The sequence below is a fragment of the Hippichthys cyanospilos genome, chromosome 8 (genome assembly GCF_059441005.1).
Source record: "Hippichthys cyanospilos isolate Australia breed blue-spotted pipefish chromosome 8, RoL_Hcya_1.0, whole genome shotgun sequence".
NCBI classification, from domain to species: Eukaryota; Metazoa; Chordata; class Actinopteri; order Syngnathiformes; family Syngnathidae; genus Hippichthys; species Hippichthys cyanospilos.
This window is the reverse complement of record NC_142376.1, coordinates 10,062,759-10,083,213: the sequence shown is the minus strand read 5'-3', so window position 1 is coordinate 10,083,213 and position 20,455 is coordinate 10,062,759. Positions and strand designations below refer to the sequence as shown.

General features: G+C 38.5%; 1 protein-coding gene across 1 annotated transcript in view; it reads left to right on the top strand.

Annotated features, from left to right (window-relative positions):
* The window catches only part of bcl11aa (BCL11 transcription factor A a), a 48,096-nt gene extending 34,107 nt beyond the window's left edge, over positions 1-13,989 (top strand). Inside the window, exon 3 of the mRNA XM_088421688.1 lies at positions 8,483-13,989. Within this exon, the coding sequence (XP_088277814.1) occupies positions 8,483-10,710 (2,228 nt within the window). The 3' untranslated portion in view covers positions 10,711-13,989. The remainder of the gene's footprint in view (positions 1-8,482) is intronic.
* The last annotated feature ends 6,466 nt before the right edge of the window (positions 13,990-20,455 follow it).

Genomic DNA, 20,455 nt, shown 5'->3' with positions numbered 1-20,455 from the left:
ATATGATGGCTTTTAGTTACAAAACGTTTTTCTGCAACACCTGCCTTGAGAGGGTTGAAATATTAACGTAATCTCACCCACAAACATTCTTCTTGATAGATGTCAGCATTTATAGATTAATAGAACGTACGTCTTGATTAGATAATTACATGTATTAACATTTACTGCATGGAGTGGCATTTATTTTTCTCTGAGTTTTAAATGTCTGATTGCGTTTGAATGCACTGAAGTAATTAGCGGCTAGTGTTAATGCTGGGGCCTTGTGCCCTATCATATAAGGTAATGATAACTGAATTACTCGTGGTTTCTTGGCATTCTGAATAAGTGATTGAATATTCTTCTTATTATTATTGGATTTTAATGGTGGTATTTTGATGTTTTAAGCTATCTGATATTTTTTAGCGAAGTTTACTGCACAGTTTGTCACTGGCATGCTATAAGTTGTTTATTGCTTCTTTCTCTGTAGTGCATGCGTTGTCCTATTTGTTCTATAGCGGTTCTATTATACAGTATTGAATTATTTCTCTCATTCATAAAACCAAATTTTACATCATTTGTGAATCACTTCCTACTTTTGGACTGGTCTATGTTTCCTTTTTATTGCTATGAAATCATAAAACAGTGAATAAAAAGATAAACGCTTAATGGATTAATGGGGGTACGAGAACAAGGGCACGGACAATTGAATTTGGGATAAGACTACAGAGAGCGAGAAGGCAGCCACCTGTATGCAGTGTTGACGGACAGATGGAGGGATGAAGCCAAGTGGGCGGACGAGGGATTAGATGAGGAGAGGAAGCAAAGTGCTGTGCGTGTTTGTGTGTGGGCCTCCGTCCAGCTGAGGTGTTTGCTCGGCTCAGAGTGATCTCCTACTGCGGTCACTGCAGCACGCACAAAGCACACACACAAAGGTAGACACACACGTTCACACTGATGACTGAATTGTCGTGCTTGGCAGCTGTTGCAGGTCTCTGCAGATCGTTCAATACTAGCCCGAGCATGTGTGTCATTTGTGACCACCAGCCTCTTCTCTCACTTATGGCAAGTAATGAAAATCTCAGTGTGCTCCTGTGTGAGTTTGTAGCAGCAAATTTAACAAAGATGGACACAGAGATGTGTATTATTTAAACACCCCCTATCATGGAAATTCCACTTGGAGATTTTAACCATGATTTCATAAGAAATTAAATTGCCTTTGTGCCAAAGGTAAGATTTCATCATTTATATTGATTGATTTATTGAACATATATACATTGAACACAAATTTCATCAAAATAAACACAACCTAAAGAAAGGATCAAGACATTAACCTTAAGTAGTTAAATGTTCAATGGAGTAGGAAGAAATCAATCAAAAGCCCAGATTAATCTGCCCCCAACCCAAATCAGACCAATAAATCTGATCAAATGGCAAGAGCTCAAGAGTTGAAAGCAAGCATTTGCATCCTAGGATGGGGCCACACAGGCAGGCGCAGTTTTGTGTGCACATGTAGACGCAAGAGTGACTCTTGTGTAACCAAGTTCAGAAGCTTCCAACACATGCACAGACACATTGAGGACCACCTTCTGTCTTTCATTCCCTCCCTTCTCTCTCTCTGCTCCCATAAGTGCTGTAATTTGGCTGGTCTGTAATTTCACCATGGTGGTTTGGGGTTAAGTGGAGGCTGTCACTGCGATCAGGGGTGCCGGCCTTCCACACGGACACGCGCACTCACTTGTCCACAGCGACAAGCATACTGCCACAGTGCACTTGGATGCTTCTACAAAGGTCACCTCCATTTAATTACTGGTATAAACACAGTTTAAAAGTGCAGGCTTTGTCATTAGACCAGCATCACTGTGTGTGTGTGTGTGTGTGTGTGTGTGTGTGTGTGTGTGTGTGACATTGATAGTTTGTATGCGTGTGTGTGACATGAAGATAAAAACTTTGCAGCTATAATGACTCGTGGTGGATAGACACACATGCAGACAAACACTTATTCGAGATTACAAGTGAGAGCGTTGCGGATGCCACAGTCTGTAGCCCGGCAGGGGTTCTAAACACAGAGACAGAAGGTATTGATATATTCCGCAAACACACATACACACGGACAGACGATATTGATATTTTTTGCTCATAAGGCAGGAGAGTCTGTGAGGCTTTTTAGCACAAGCGTACAGACATACTCGTTCGCGTGCAGGCATCGTTCAAGCAAACACGCTCACTATTGTTTTCTGTTGTCTAAATGCATTTATACTGTTACACTTTGAAATAGTCATCCATGATTATCAAGCCTGCAGGCTATTATTTGGAGAAAAGAATGGAATTTGGAGAGGTCAAGTAATTTAAGGCAAAGGTTTGTTGCTGTCAGCCAAATTGGTGTGTATTTAAAATATTACAAGTGCACTGAATCAAACCGGATCAACTCATTGCATTGTAAAAAAAAAGACAGATGCATATTGAATAATCTTTAATTGGAGAGATTTATCTAAAGGAAATGTCATATTTACATACCATGGCACATTCATTTATCATTTATTCAAGTTATCCCATTCAACTTATTTGAAGATACAAATCTTTGGAAAATATCTGTTCGTTTGTAAGACCTCGCCAGCCCAAGAACCCGGTGACCATGTTCCTTTTCCTTGCTAATAATAATCAATAGATCTAGTCTAGTTTCATTTCGCTGACTGTCCTTTATGTACATTCTAATAACCACCGCTAAAGAATATGTACTGCATTAGGGGTAGTAAATTAAATCTGTAACTGGCTGTGGGCTAATTTCCACCCTGCAATGTTCTGTGTGAGCATTTGCAGTCATTTGACTGTGCTGAGGACACCGTTTGCCTTTGTATTTTTTGCAGTTGTTGCTGTTGACTAAGTGACTAAGGAGGACTATTCGGTTGTATAAATTAATTCTGGAATCCAGCTTGAAGCGTGAAAAAATGTCTCTAATTTTGAGAAGCAGATGCCAAAATTGAACGGAAAACCACAAGAACATGCTCAAATGTTTTTCTCAATAAGTTTTTGTTTGCACTCTTGTAACTGAACTAGTTATAATTTGACCAACAGGCATTTCGACATTTTAATCATTTCATTCATTTTGCCAAGTTTTTCACAAACAGTAATTGCACTGATGAAGTTAGGCGACTACTGAATGGGAGTCATTGATGAAAATAAAAGTACAAACACTTGAATATTAAATGCCGGCAATAAATTTGATGTCCCGGAATGTCCTTAGGGCCAACAACTATGTGAGCTAGGGTAACAAGTGATCCTCTGACATACCGAAAATGCTGAGGCTCAGCACTCAGACAGTGAGAGCCGATGTCGCTCAGCGCCGGCATACATTTGTAATCCTGTTTTAGCCATGTTCCATTACGTCAGTTACGACCACCTCATCTCAAGGTGGACTCAGCCAAGGAAGGACACCTGCACAGAGCCCTTATGGATTGAAAGAAAGGAAGCGTCGCACAGGGTTTTATGTGGAAGAATACTGTAGGTGGAACTGAGGTGAACATTTTGAGCATCTCACAGTAAAAATAATCCACAAACAGATCTGGTAATAGAGAGAGCTCACATTTCTTGAAATTGATCAAATATATATCAGTTGGAAAAATAATAATAATTCTGGAGCCGTTTTTCAAAAGCTACAAATAAGAGTGACCACATATGCAAATTTTGCTTATGCAAATATTTGGTGCAGATTGCTTTCTTTGAGGTTTTTGATACAAAATATTGAGCGTTCACCGATGAAAACCTTATTTGTTTACATACCAAAGGGCCACATTTTTATTACGATCAAATAAAAAGAAATACATATTTGTTTGCAGTCCTTAACCGCCAAGGAACAGTCCATCAGTTCACCACTGAGATATGCCTGTTGCCGACGTATGACGAAAAACCTAAAAAAAAAAAAAAAAAAATATTTCGGATCTACAACCAGATAATTTTTTTAATGTGTTTTTCATATTCACAAATATACAATATCTGTGATTTTTTTTATGTTGCTTGTCGTCCACATGTCTAAAAGCCAATTCTTCATCTGTCCACCAGGAGGCAGTGTTGTTATTTCTATCGAATTTAAACACGAGCCTTTTCTCGTTTAAAACAGGAAATTGAAAAAGCCTCTATCTGACCTATTATACAGTATCTTTATTTAACTGAATTTGGGAAACAAAATGCAACCCTAATTTGTTTCGCGCAAGTTTACGCTGCCTTAACATGAACATGTTCTTCTACCTGTGCTTTTTCTCATTCTATGCCGCAAAAGCACCAGCACAGCAGCTAAAGAACAGCCAAAAGAAGAAGAATGTCTTCTGGGTGATATATATATATATAAAAAAAAAAGCTTAAGGGAAAACAAATTAAAGTCACAAGGTAAACAAATGAGGAAAGTATTTTGTGTTACAAGAACACAAAATGGTCATATAAAACATGGAATTTTATAAATCTGAAAAACACATCAAAATTGCAAAATGTATTTGCAGGTTTCAAAAACACATGAAAAAAATAATTTTGAGATCGGTTTCATATTCACACACATGTGCATGCACACACGCACGCACAGAAACACACACACACACACACACACACACACACACACACACACGCACACACAGACCCACAGTCGGATACAGGAGGGTAACACGAGCGAAGCCACCTTAATCTCTCCTCCTTTCTCCCTCTTCCATTCAGCACCACTTAAGTGTCCAGGCAATGCCCTTGCTTTAATAGAGTGTAATGCCTGAGCTGGTCATTGCAGCATGGCTGGTATTGAATGTTAGGACATTTCTGAAACCGAGCGCGTCTGTTCTCCAGAGTTTCACCAGGAGCTTTGACATTTAGCTTCGAGTAAAGAATCTTATACGATCATCCCCTTTCGCTACTTCCCTCTTTTCCTCTTACACCACTAATACACCTGCTGTAATCAAGCTAACTTGTGACAGCATGTTTGTCGTCTCTGCATTCATTTTAAATGAAAGTATTCCTTCACCTTTCTCACCTCTATCCCTTTGCCTTCATCTTTCCTTCTCCATTCCACTTTCTCACTTAATTTTTCTACCTCAGAGTGGCAGAGAGTTTCCCTAATGAAGTGGTTGATGGGAGTATATTACAGAGAGATAGAGTGGAGCAGTCGCCTACTCTGAAATCCATTAACCTTACAGATTCACTCAGTTGCGTGGACAAGTCTTAGCTCGATGTGTATGAGGAACATACTAGCCGGAGAGTATCAAAGTCTTTGGATTATTTTTTTTATTTTTAGTATTATATTAAGTAACACTGTAGATTTATGTCTTATTTTAATATGTATTGCTGTGCTCTTTTGGATTTACAATACTGCATACACACTCGTGCATGACAGGAATTTCACTGTAATTAGTTTTTAATAAAAGGGCTGGCTCTGATGTTTTACTTTTTTTTTCTTACCTTTATTATTATTAAATCATTCACCAGAGACACATTTTTATGAGCCTAGGTACAGTATTCAATTGCAGGTGCTTTTTTTTTTTTTACTTATTTTTTCAAATTTTTGATTAAATGAGGGCCAAAAGTGCTGTTACCAGATACATCTAACTCTAAAATAATTGATTACTGAAGATTATTAAGTTTTAAGGTAGTCAAGTACCTTAGGTTTTTAAGTACTAAGGTAATTGAATACTTTGTGTAGTAAATTAGTAAAGCAATCCAGTATTTTAGGGCATACAGTACCAAAGTAATGGATTACCTTAGATACTTGAGCATTAAAGTAATGCATCGCTTTTATGTTACTAAGCATGAAAGTATCAATTACTTTAGGTGATAAAGTATTCATCATTTAGTTTAGGTACTTAATTGGTATCAATTGCTTTATTACCTTTGTAAAATGATTGATTGGCTTTGGTAAAGTAATTGATTAATTTTGCAATTGATTACTCTAGCACCTAATCTGTTTAGTACCAGCCATTTTTAGACCCACCTTTAGCCAAACACTTGCCAGAAAATGTTGATGTAAATACCTGGGACTGAATGTCTGGCCTCTTACAAACAAAAGAAAGAAAAAGGTTAAAATATATCTTTGCAATTTAATGAGTTAATGAATGTTATATGTTCAATGATTTATAGTAAATACAGGATTTTAAGTGCCGAAAATTTGCCAGACTATTTTTTTTTTTAATTTGACAGTAACAATTATGTCATTGAAAATGCATCAAGTGTAACCTACAGCAGTCATACCGCCACATCATCACAAAAATAGAACAGACTAAATTAATAAATGGACTGACCAGTTCACCGAGAAGAAAAATGAATGATTGAATAGAATTAACCATCCCTAGTCTTGATAATGCAAATGATATTCAGAGGTTAAATCTGATGCAGGTGGCCACATTAGTGGTAATTTGTGCCGATTTTAATGATCCATAATTTAGCAGCCCCTGTTCTGGTCATGTGGGACAACTGTGTGTTGGAAAGGAGAGAATGAGGAACGGAGATCCCTTTCACTGAAACAAAAAGACAGAATGTGGCACCCTGTATACATAATTTGACACTTATTTTAGAGTTGCACACCATAATTGTTGTTACTATGGTCTTCCAAAGCAGTTGTTTTTGTTGTCTTTGTGCCTTTATAAATGCGGTTTTAGTGCAGAAAATGAATGCCTAAGTCCCTCATTCCTCGTTTGCTAAACAGTTCTCTGTAAAGTGTGACATGTTCTAGTTATTGAATGAGCTACAAGGCAGGATTTCCAACCCACTGTGCCACATATTATACATAGTAGGCTGTAAGAGATCTTCAGGTGCATCACGGAAAATGAAATAACTTGACTCAATAAAGGTTGGGAAATTCAGCCAACTTTTTAAAATCTTTGAGTACAGTATATTGCACTTTTTACTATTTAAATCGGATGACGCTAAAGGTTATTAAGGCAGAGGCCAATCAAAGACAATTTTGTCAAAATTCAGCTCATCCCGTCTCGGTGTTGTTAGGTATTTGCTATTGCTGGACGATACATTGTGGTCAATACAAGCATTCATATCCATTTGAAACCCAAGCTACGTACTTTCTTTTCTTGTAAGGCAAGTGCATTGAATGTGCATTCCAAAACATAACACTGACTAACTGTGGAAAATGTAGTATTTTAGTCCAATTAAAAAAAAAAAAAAAGACTTTTGGCCCAATTTTATGCTTTTAAAACATGCATGAACTAGTGTATTTTTGATTGATGCTCCTACGTAAAAAAGTGCACAGTGAATATTAAAGTCTAGTAATTTTCCGTGGAAAAATATGATACAGAGCAAAATGTATGGCTGTAGCATCCAGTATTCATTCGTCTGAAAACTGTTACATACCTGTTTCCTCTACATTAAAATGATCATGCTCTGAAGTATCTTTTTTTTAATTACAAGATGCACAGTCTTTAGTATTTAATTAATTCCATGAATAATTATTAATATATATTTCTCATACATATGTTTGTGTTATCATATTATTATTTAAATTTATAAGTGATTATAAGCAATACTGTTTTGGTGCCAGAATAGGAAGCGAAAAAGGTGGTCCGCTAGGATAGCTCTTTCTTTGTTCTACTGCTGACATCAGAGGACTAACATTACATCCAAAGGGAAACGTTTTGTTCCAGAAAAGTCTGAAAGAAGAGCAACACACACTGGAAAAAAATAAATGCACACCATATTCTCACATGTAACTCATGTGGGGCATGACCTCAATAAGAAGTACTGTTGTATTTGCAAAGTCTGCAACACCACGTGCCAACTGCACTTAATAGCTGTAACATTTAGGCCTAAGGTTCCAAAAAGTGATTGGTTCATAGAAGAGTAAGTTATTCATGCCTATTATTCGACAAAATAATATTAGTCTCTATACAGCAGTATCTTTACTGGTGAAAGAACAGAAGTGGAGGTTTAAAATGGGAGTTTTCTTTATGGAGTCACTGCACTGCATGTATATAAAAATATTTTCATTGTACAGATTTATTTTAGTGTCTCATCGAAGACAACAGTTCTCAAATGGCAGGTATGAAAAAGCCGAGTGTTATTTAAAATCCATTCAGGGGGTGTGTCAGATTTTAATAGTATGTCTGCACGTATTCTAATTCGTGCTGTGGCAGAAAATTACATATGTTAATAATTTAAGAGCAAATTAATTGGAACATAAAGCAATCTTTTGCAAATTTGTGTTACATTAACACCTTTGCATAATGTTGTAATCCTTTTTTTTCTTAAGCTTAAGCATTCTCATTAGTGACACAATTTTTTGGCAGATGAGAATGAAAAAAAAGAAAAACATGGTGTTAACATTATGTTCTGGAGTTCCTGAAAGAAAAAAACAAATATGCAGATATACCACCACAAACGTTTTTCTGAAGTTGTCATCCACAAAATGCTTTGGCTGTTGTAACGCGGTACTTGTTCGAGAATATATTCGACAGGGGGTGCATCATTGAAAATAGTTGGCAACCATTGGTCTAAGATATGTATTTTTTTTTTCTTTCTGTCATCGCAGGCAAAGAGGAACCGACGACCTACACGTGCACTACTTGTAAGCAGTCATATGGCAGTGCCTGGTTTCTGCTGCAGCACGCCCAGAACTCCCACGGTTTCCGTATCTACCTGGAGAGCGAACATGGCAGTCCTCTGACCCCACGAATGGGTGGGCCTTCCTCCCTGGGTGGGGGCGCAGATTGCCCTTCTCATCCTCCCCTTCACGGCCTCCATCTGCCTCCGGACGCAAGCCCTTTCAATCTCCTCCGTATCCCAGGCTCAGGCTCAGGAGGAAGGGACAGTGTGGGAGGAGGAAGTACACTCGGTGTTGGCGGTGGGCTCCATCATCAGCGTTTTCCCCCCACACCGCCTATCTTCAGCCCCCCTCCCAGGAACCACCTGGACCCCCATCACCTGAGCCCAGAGGAACTGGCGCTGGCAGCCCACCACCCGAGTGCCTTTGACAGAGTGCTGCGCCTCAATCCTCCTCTTCCCATGGAGCCCCCTCCAACAATGGACTTCTCACGGCGGCTTCGGGAACTGGCGGGTAACACCTCAGGGTCCACTCCCCCTCTATCCCCCAGCCGGCCTGGCCCCATGCAGCGCTTACTCCAGCCATTCCAGACAAGTGTGGGAAGCATAGGTCCAGGAGGGGGAGGCGGCAACAAAACTCCATATCTTGCAACCCCGCCGCCTCTGCCAGGCTCCATGCAGTCCCCTGTGGGCTCTCAGACCACTCCCAGCACTCCTCTCCCCTCTGCCGGGGCAACACCCTCGGCCAACACCCCGATGAAATCCAAGTGTTGCGAGTTTTGTGGCAAAGCGTTCAAGTTTCAGAGTAATCTAATAGTGCACCGGCGCAGCCACACAGGAGAAAAGCCGTACAAATGTCATTTGTGTGACCATGCCTGCACACAGGCAAGTAAATTGAAGCGCCATATGAAAACCCACATGCACAAATCCTCCTCGCCGAACACGGGCAAGTCAGAAGACGGACTTTCGACCGCCTCCTCTCCCGAGCCTGGCACCAGTGACCACATGGGCAGTGCCAGCAATGCCCTTAAGTCAGTAGTGGCCAAGCTAAAATGTGAAAACAACAGAATGCTTCGTGAGAACGGAGAGGAAGAGGAGGAGGAAGAAGAAGAAGAGGAGGAGGAGGAGGAAGAGGAGGAGGAAGAGGAAGAGGAAGGAGAGGAGGAGGAAGTGCCGAACGGAGAAAGGGCTGCCCGGCGAAACAACAGCTACCACTTCGGCTTGAACCTGGAAGCCGCGCGTCAGCATGAGAACAACGGAGGTATCGGAAGCCGACTGGGAGGGATGACCGACGAGGGGTCCATTCCGCGCTCCCTCCCCGAGGTCATGCAGGGAATGGGCCTTGCCGCTAGCATGCAGCATTTCAGCGAAGCCCTCAATGCGCACAAAAGGAACGCGATTGCCCAGGACAACCACCTCCACCACCACCTCAACAGGGGACATCCACAAAGTCGGGAGATGTGCGACTCTAACTCAGTGCCGGAAACAAATCGTGGCGAAGAGGGCTCGCTCTCGACCGTCAACGGTCGCGGCGCATCCCCCAACGAATCTGCCTCTGCCTGCCTTTCGAAAAAACTGCTTTTGGGTAGCCCCAGTCCGCTTAGTCCTTTTTCCAAACGCATCAAGCTGGAAAAAGAATTTGACCTGCCCACTCCCACCATCCCCAACACGGAAAATGTCTACTCGCAGTGGCTCGCTGGCTACGCTGCTTCCCGACAGCTCAAGGATCCTTTTCTGAACTTTGGGGACTCCAGACAATCGCCCTTCGCCTCTTCATCCGAGCATTCCTCAGAGAACGGCAGCCTGCGATTCTCAACTCCCCCGGGGGAACTGGACGGCGGGATGTCGGGTCGCAGCGGTACGGGCAGCGGGGGTAGCACACCTCATCTTGGGGGTCCTGGGCGGCCCAGCTCCAAGGATGGTCGGAGGAGTGACACTTGTGAGTACTGTGGCAAGGTATTCAAGAACTGCAGTAATCTGACTGTGCACCGGCGCAGCCATACGGGGGAGAGGCCATACAAGTGTGAGCTGTGCAATTACGCTTGTGCCCAAAGCTCCAAACTTACTCGTCACATGAAGACCCACGGTCAAGTGGGCAAGGATGTGTACAAGTGTGAAATCTGCCAGATGCCCTTCAGCGTCTATAGCACGTTGGAGAAACACATGAAAAAATGGCACAGTGACCGCCCTTTGAGTACCGAAATAAAGTCCGAGTAGAAGGCCGAACAATGAGACCTTTTCCCCGCAGCTGTCTGCCATTAGCTCCCCGTTGATTCCGAGACTCTTGCAGTTTTTGCCACAGCCCCAAAACTCAACTTTCTCCAGGCTGGTGGAAAGTTAAGACCATGTTAAGACCAGCACACCCCGTGTTCATTACCCATTGAATGCATGATCTGTATCGGGGCAATACTCTTGCATTGAGGCAAAACTTGGAGCCTTTTTCTTGTGCAATAAATTACATGTTGTGTACTATTTTATTTTTGGAGTTTTTTGTTTTCATTTCTAAGAATTTGTCAGCATGCATAGTACGTTTTTGTTAATCAAAAACAAAACAAAAAAAGAAAAGAAAAAAAAAGAAAATAACTTGTCCCTGGTTGGTTACTTGTTTAGTAAATGTGTTGCTGTTTTTCTCTTGTTATGTTTTTTTCTTTTTATTCTTCAAAAAGAGAAAAGACAAGAAAGATACAGTATACCCATGCTGCATATAGCCTGTAACACATATCATGTACAGTTTTGTGTTGTTACATGGAAATTGACCTACTTCTGGAACCCCTGGAAATGCACTTATCCGGATCTTTCTAAAAGATGCCATCTTAACACAGGGTTTGAAAAACGAAATAAAAACAACAACAACAACAAAAAACTTCATAGGTTCGATAAGTCAAATAAATAGTGATGGCTGTCAAATTTCAATAACGCAAGAGTGTGCAAAAACTAACAAATTGTACTATCATTTGGTAAAGTAAAAAAAAAAAAAAAAAGAGTGCCTTTGATATTTTAAGACTACATTGGCCATAATCTTATCTGGAATAAGTTTGGGGGCCACACGAGGCTGAAACCATCAAGAAAAGGTCCTTGCATCAAGCACCTGCCTGCCCCATTGGACTATGACACCTCATAATCAAAGATTCACTTTCTAGTTAATGACCATTTAGCTACCTAATATATGTTCAATGGGCTTATCTTCAGTATGCGGATTTTCATAAGGAGCATGGTACGACCAGTGTTGTGGATATTTGAATATGTGTAGTTCTATTTCCAATAAGGAGCTACTTTTAAAGAAAAAAAATGTAATCTGTAATGTACAATCCTGAACTTGAGGATAACAGTGGTCTTTGTCTGAGTTAGCACAAACCTGCAGCGCTGCTTTCATTTGTGGTGTGTGGAACGACACGTTGTGACCTCCAAAAAACACTTGAGAGCGTTGAAATACCTTGAAGCTAGACAGAGAGAAAGGTACAACAAACTTGAATATACATATGTGTGATGGGGATTAGAGGCTATTATTTCTTCATTTCTTCGATTCAAGGTCCGTAAAAAAACATATTTAGCGAGAAGAAATCCATCAGTACACAATGCCTCTTAAAAAGGGTGAAATGTGATTGTTTTAATCAGTATGCATAGGCTAATGGGGAGCACATGTTTTGCGGCTTTGAAAGCCAAGAGGGGAGATCTGTTATAAGCTGTTTTGAGTCAAGCACTTGTCATTCAACCTGGAAGTACCATCATCCCTCTTGCATTGTTCCACACGTTTGCAGAAGTGGTCAAGCTTGAGTCTAAATGCTACATTGCCAGCTAAAAAGACACAAAGTGCACTGTTTCAAATTCTGAGTTTAAAAGTTTACGCTGACAGGGGGAAACGCAGTAAAGTACTCTGTTGACAGCAGTTTAATAAACATTATCATCCTCCACTTCCAATTTTTCCTTTGAGCATTCATCAATGTATCAAAATCAGTTTTTCAACAAGGTCTGTACATTTAATATAGAGCACTCAGAGATCATTTAAAAAAGGACTCTGCGATACACACTCAAATCCAGTCGCCATTTTTGTATAAATCTTTCTTTGATTCTAAATTCTGGAACACTTTTTCGGGAAATAACATTTCACTGTCTTTTAGGGGAACCTGTTAAGTTTGTTGTCGTTTCTCTTTTCCTCAGCGTCTTGGTAATGTTCAAGACACCCATCACAGTATATATAAAATGATGAAAAAGAAAAGAAAAAACACACAAAAAAAAATCTGTGATGGTTTTGTAGTTTATTTTGCCTCGGCTCTTCACAGCTCTTCAGGTTGAAATACAATTTGCATTGGGGAAATGATTAAGATTATATATGAATATATAAAGAACTTAAAATATAGGAAAATGCACATACATGTCAATTCCTATGCTTAAACACATTTATGGTTGATTTTTCTGTATTTCTAGAACTGTATTTGAATTCAATGTTCACTTAGAGTAGGCACTATAGTATTTATATTGAGGCTCGTATTTTTAACTGTTGCTTGTTCTCTCTAAAGGTACCATACCTTTTTTGGTAGTGGAAAAAAATCCCAAGCTGCCACGGTATATTTTTTTAATTTGGCAGGATAATATAGTGCAAAATATTTGTATGTCTAAAGAGATCAAATGAAAAACCTAATACAAAAAAATCAGCTAAAGCGTGTGGCATTGGGAGGCATGGTAGGTCATGTGATGGCCACTGCTCTTTTCCCTGTCCACAGAGGTCGTTGTACATATCTTCTTTGGTTTTTGGTTCCGACCCCCCTTCCATCCTGCTGCCATTCTTGTATGCAGTAATACAAGCTGACATTGGCCTGTTCTGTTGTGCGCTTCTGTCTCTCTTACCCTACCTGACAACATTCCAACAAGTAGAGAGAGGAAATAAATCATATGCAGTACATGCAGTACAAAAAAAAAAGTGTCAAAATAAATATGTTTGAAAAGAATTCAATGTTTTGCAGTTTTTTTTTTTTTTCATTGCCAAATACAAAATGGTGCTTTATATTTGGATTGGTTACACGTTCATATGCCAAGCATATTTAAAATTGACCTGGAGACGTGGAGAAAGAAGCCTGCTAAGTTAAGAATTTTTGTAAATGGCAATGCGGAATATTTTGTTATCAGCCTTTTCTATTCCTGTTATGAAAGCTGTTTGTTGTAACTTGAACTTGAACTTTATCTTTTACAATGGGAGTTGCTATTTATTATCACCTATATGCTCTGTTCAAAACAGAGCCTTGGGATGGATCCTTGTTTTGATTTAATTTTATTTTATATTTTTTTTGTCAGAGTATAATATCATTTATTTTGTATTTGTGGCCAATGGTCATTTGACAAATCAAGCCTTTTATTAATTTCTGTTGTATATGTAGTACCTGTTCAGTTGTATTAAGAAAACCACTGTCTGTGTTTTCTGACAGATGTCTGCATAATCCTGTTCACACACCCATTTTGTCCCTTTATGAAAAAAAAACAGTTAATAAAAAAATGAAAGTATATTGTCACTTGTCCATTATCTCTGCTGTATGTGTTGTTATCTCAAATTCTTTTTCCATGCTACACACTATAAATAATATATATTTTCACAAGGTTAGTTTGGAGAAAATGAGATTGATATGCGTTATTCTAATTTTATACCCCCCCCCCCAAAAAAAAAAAAAAACCTTCAAAATGATATATAACACATGGGGTTGGCTCAATTGATGAAGTTACAGCAATTTGATTGCTGCCAATTTGAAAGTTTTGAGAAAAAAAAAACATGTTTAAAATCAAGGCAAAGTCATCTTTCAAACATTCATAGCAACCAGATTACAAAAAGATACTGACATGAAACTTTCAGGAAATCTTACATGAACATTGGACAATTCATTATAATAGCAGGTAAGGACATCGTCTGAGATATGAAAACTTCAAAATCTGAGGAGATTCAACAGCTCATCAAATGAGATGGGGCAAAAAGGTTCTTTGGCCTTAACCTCAAAATATCTTTCAGACTCACCCTAACCCTAACCCTCACACTCATTCACAATCATCTCCTGAGACATCATGTACCAAATTTTGCTTGTTTTAATGTCACTATGTTTGTGTGGTTTTTAACATCAAATTATTGCAATGGAAAATTTGATTTCAGATTTTAGTCTCAATTAAAACATAGTTAGCCATTTGGTGTAGCCTTGTGAGGATCAAAGTTATATCATGACAAATTGGACATATCTAAAATGCAATCAGATTCATAAAAAAAAAAAAAATACTTTTTCCTCAAATTAATAACACATTAACATTGGAGGACTTAGAAAAATATGCACTGCTTGTATTGTTGGCAAGGGAGATTTTACAATTGAAATTGTGATAATCTTTTCATTTTAAGGTTTAATCTTTTCATACCTCATTTTTCATTTAGATTTCATCCCGACTAAATGAGCATAAAAAGACATGATTACTTGAAAGGCGTTTCAAAACTTTTCTTGAAGAAAAAACAGCTTATCCAAACGAATTGCTGCTGTCTGTGTGCTGGGAAGGGCTTCTCTCATTTTAAACAAAGGAACACCATCGTGACAAAACTTGCTTTTATTGGATATTTTAAAGTAAAAAATGAAACGTAGACTGACAACTGACAACAACTGTGAACAAATTACATTTGGATTATTTCCTGATGTTCGGATGACGTAGTGATTTGCTTCAAGGTAAGGAAGCCCTTGTATTGCTGTTGCATATTGCAAGGACAGAACTTTTTGGTTGCTGTGGAATGAAAGTCGAGACCTTAAGGAGGTTTTTTTGTATGAATCCAAAAATGGACATGTCCACTTAAAATCCTTATTCTTGTCAATAACTCAAAATTTATATCACTAAAATATACCCGTTTTTTTTCAAAATACATTTTACATGTGTGAGTGATGTGTTTTCACAAAGTCAGTCAAATTTGACCCTGTGAAATTAAAGTTGAGACCTCAGGAAGGTTGACATCCCTGTCATATTTTCGCTAACTCAAAACTAATCTTTGTGGCGTAAGCCTTGTTTGATGAAAAAGCATCCAGTCTAGGGGAAACTGGGATACACCATTTTTGTGCATGTGAACAAAAGGTGCAGTTTTTATTCTCTTCAGAGGAGGCATGTACCAAAATAAACAAAAGATCTTCTAAACTGACCCTACCTCACTAGCCAAACAAAAAGGAAGCAAATGATAATTGGCTTAGCTAACTTACTAACACAAAAACAGGAAAAAAAGAGGCATCTTCCTCTTCTCTGCCTATTTACAAATATTTACAATCTGAACAAGTCACAGTTCATTCAAACACTGCTTCACACAACAAAAGATTTCTGCAAAAGCTAGCATTTCCTGGTGATGGGATGGCTGAAGAGAAACGGACTGTGTGTGGGCTGGTTAAATAGGGCGGCAGTCAGGAGAGCCAGCCAATGAGAGGACATCGCCTGCACACAATTGACTCATTCCAAAAAAAGGCACACACACACAAACCAAGGAGAGAACGCAGCAGAACATACACAAAAACAGCATATGACCCATAGGGTCATAACACATATCTCATAGCCCCTTTCAACCAAGAAAAAAATTTGCCCCTTTTCAAATTTAACGTTTTCTTCTTGTTTGATTGTGTTCAAATTTTGACGATCAAATGTTGCTGTCAGTTTTTATGAAAAAAAGTGAAAATAACGTGTGTAAATTATATATATATATATATATATATATATATATATATATATATATATATATATATATATATATATATGTATAAATAAATAAATAAATATATATGTGTATATATATATATATATATATATATATATATATATATATATATATATATATATATATATATATATATATATATATATATATTCTCACACAGAACTTCCTGAACCCAGAAAAAAAAAGAAAAAAAAATTTTTTTACGACATTAAAATTAACGATCGATCCCTTGCAATGGAACTTCTGAAATCCGGAACGCATTTCTGACAGCCACAGTAGCGCAAACAGAGTTTTCACTTGATACAACTCAATATCTCCTCCTTTCAATCTTCTTTCATCGGACCCCTAATGGTAACATGTAGTTGACATTTTATTGTTATGAGTTTGGCTGTAATTACAAGAGATTTTAATATTATTGATTTACATCCTGTTGAAAAAGAACCATAAGAAAAAGAATGCAAATGACCGTAGAAGAGTGACCCTGAAATGCACTTGATTGAGAGAAGCGGGATCCAAAGTGAAAAACATTCAGGAGACGCTCAGAGTCAGACAGACTCAAATCGCTGGGACTTTGAAAAACAAAGAAGCCATTCTTGCTCAGTATAATTCTGGCAATTTACCTTCTCAGAGGAAATTGCTTGTGGTTCGACGCACAAGAATCACCAGACATCAGCCATGATCAATGGGAGAGTTACATGCAATTAGCAACACAACTGTATGATGCACAGGCAACTATTTTAGTAATGTAAAAAAATGAAGCCGACAGCAACTCAAAATAGACTCATTTGTCCCCAAGACGGATAAAACTCAAAATTAAAAATAAAGTACAATTAAACAATACAGTGCTTAAGTATTGTACAGCACTATACTGTATTGCCGTTATTCCTAAAACAGTACAGTTTCTGGACTATGTACAGTATTTGCATTTTCCAGGATTGCGTTCATATCCTATACATGTTCTGAATACTGCAGTTTTTCTTTGAGAAACAAAAAAAAAAAGTATTTATGTTTATTTGCTGTGTGTCACATTTACGTATGAGCTTTATTCCTAAGTATAACTAAAATGCAGCTGAAAACAGCTACATCATTCAATAGTCACACGTATACCAACTTGACATACTAACAGTATGAGTACACATATAATGGCCAGCTCTCACAGAATGTCCTTAAGCAAATATAATTATGTCCCTCAGTTTGCTCAGTAGTCACAAAGCCTCATAAAGCTGTCAGGATCAATCAGCACCATGTCCTCCAGCCACCGCACCCTTCGGCTCAGCTTACACACTCTTCAGCCTCTTTAGCAAAGATGTGAATAGATGCTGGACTACTCAGAGAAAACCTTGTACTGAAGATTCGACGAAATAGTATAAGGTGTTGTTAGCAATGAAAAAAGTGTCGATGACAGACCAAGGCCATCAGGTCTCAATTTGGATAACTACTAACATCAAGTTCTTTATGAAAGCTCAACTCCATTCATCAAGAGTCACCAGAAGCTAACAAGAAATAGATGACAATAGGAAAATGCCTCAAAGTTAATGTTGAAATCCAGAGCCTGTGCTTTTATCCTGATCCAATAATAAGAAAATGTGTGCCTTAATTCTCAACAGCATTGTTTGTAAGAATAAATATTCAATTTCAAATTCTTGTCATTGATGAATTTAGGCCACGGTAGTTGTGTCATCTAAGTATGTGAATGAATATGCTGATGGTCCAAGAAACATGTTAAAATTTAACATGTGCCAGTGAATGTGGGAGTAAACCTATGGCAAACCCTCAAACGCCCATCTCAATCGCTACGGCGAAGTTTGAATCAATGATGTATTCAAAAGAGATAACCTGAATACGTTTGCATGACCACATATTTAAGTTAGAAACGGTGACTCCCAAGGGTCTTATTTGGTTTTTAAAACCCAAACGTGTTTTTTGGGTTATTGGATCTTTTTACATGACAATTAAAACCCTAAATATTCCCAATACTTGGGCTTTAAATTAGTTATTCACTGCATGCTACGACCCGTCCCTCTTCGCTTTTTTCGACTTCAGTGCTCCATAGTATTTTTTTCAAAAGAGCCCCTACCCTATGTACTGCCATAAACCTCCTATGCTCAGTCCTAATGTGGAGTCTGAAGCAGTCTAAGAGCATGTTCATACTCGGTCTTGTTCAGCTGCAAATGAAGGAAATATTTCTTAAAACTAAAACACTGCTGGTCATCCTACAGCGGTGGCGTCATGACAGGGTTACAGGTACAAAAAGGCGTTTTGGCATCAACTCATCATGACTGGCTGTGAATGAGAGAGCTGTGCGGAGGGGATTGGTTTTGTGTGGATGCATGCAAAATTACTAACAAATAACATCCAGAAATAGATATTTTTCTCTCAGACATGCCCTCATTAATGCAGCAAGTCAGCCTAACAGCTGACATCGGGGGAGGGGTGGAGTACATCCTGAACCAGCAGCCAAACAATTGATGCTTTCATGAACAACATTGTGCTTTACATCAACGAAAATCTAAACTGTACTGTACACTAGTTTAAATTCCATGTTTTCATAAGAATCAGTTAGATATTTTTATCTGTTTGTAAGTACATTGTTGTAGGGTAAGTGGCTTTTAACACTTCGTATACATAACCTAGATAATGTCACATAGAGCAAATGTTGCATATTTTTTCTTTCATAATAAACTTATGAAAACCAGGTTGAAACCTTAAGAGCCAGTGGATTTGAGGTTCAAGTGTGTTGGACATACTGTACATTGTACATATAATCTAAAATAAATCTTTATTTGCCACTGGAGGAGCTACGATTGGCAACAGTTTCCGCTTTACTCTGTGTTAAACAATGAAATTAGCCACTAGCTGCACCACCTGGACAAATAAAACAAATCAGCACCACATTTTTTTTTCACTCCTCCCCGCTCTAGTTCTCTCTCGCTCCTTTGCTCTCTGTACATTCTTCGAGTTGATTTTGCGACACACTCATTGTTATAAACCTCCAAAGCATTCAGGCTTTTCATCGAGGTGATCCTTTTGTGGTTTTATATGAGAAGCGTAATGCATTTGTCACTGTAATAAAATGTATACAACCATGACCTGAAGTCTCCGGTAACTGCCTGTGCATTTGTCTTTGGCCTGCAGGGTTTACTAAAAGAGGTTCTGCGCTTACACTAGAAACTAAGTTTTCACACTGCTTTTGTTTATGGCCTTGACTTAGAACAGTTCCTATAGAATCACAAAGAAACGTATGCGTTTTGTCTTGTCTTTATTCCTTCTATGTGTTTCCTAGGTATTTCTGTGTGCATAGTGTTCCATGCCACAACAATTCATTTTGTCTGCGACAACCTATTGAGTAGTTGCTGACCATTGTGGTATGCGGGAACTCATTGCCAAGTAACTGATGGATATTATAGTGGACATTCCATGAACATTTCTCAGAAGGTGCAATTACTAGATAATCATAACGAGCACAAAAGAAGCACATACCTCTGTCAATGACAAATTTGTAACAGGTAGAGAAAGAAATCAGCTATCGGTTTTTATGATTGTATGAGTGTGCTTGTATGAGTGTTTACTAGTATGATCATGAAAAAAATACTTATTTCTTTTAACTTTATGAAGATGGAGACACTGCGACACTGAGCTCTCATATAAATATATATACTGCATAAGGGGTCTTTCAATTGAATAAAATTAGTCTCAAAAGAAAATGGTATGATAAGACTATTATCTATTTGACAATTACATTATAAACAAGAAAGCAGTGAATTACATTTAAGAGCTTATAAAAATAGAGAAAACAAAGACGTACGTAGAGATTATATTGTAATGAGTAATTATGAAGTGCAAGAGAGGAGTGAAGTAAAGAGAAAAATAATGAATATACATATAAGAAGATAAAAATAAATCAGGTGTAAGGTGAACTTTGATATGTTAATAATGAAATGATCAATTACACGTTTAAGGCTAAATATACAATAAGAAAAAATGTCTATAACGTGCATTGAGCAATGTAACCCTGTCATGGTTTGTTGGGTTGTGGGTTTATTTTGAGGGGTTCTGTTTCTGTTTACGTTTATAGTTCCGGTTTCTGCCCCTGTCGCGTCTGCCTGCGTTAGTTTTGATTTAGTCCACCTGTCTGTTACCTGCGCCTCGTGTCCTCCAATCTGCTCCCTTTGCCTGTTGTCCCTGCCCAGCTGCCATGTGTTAGTTTGATTAGTTTGTGAATGTATTTAAGCCTAGTGTCTGTTACAGCCCGTGTCG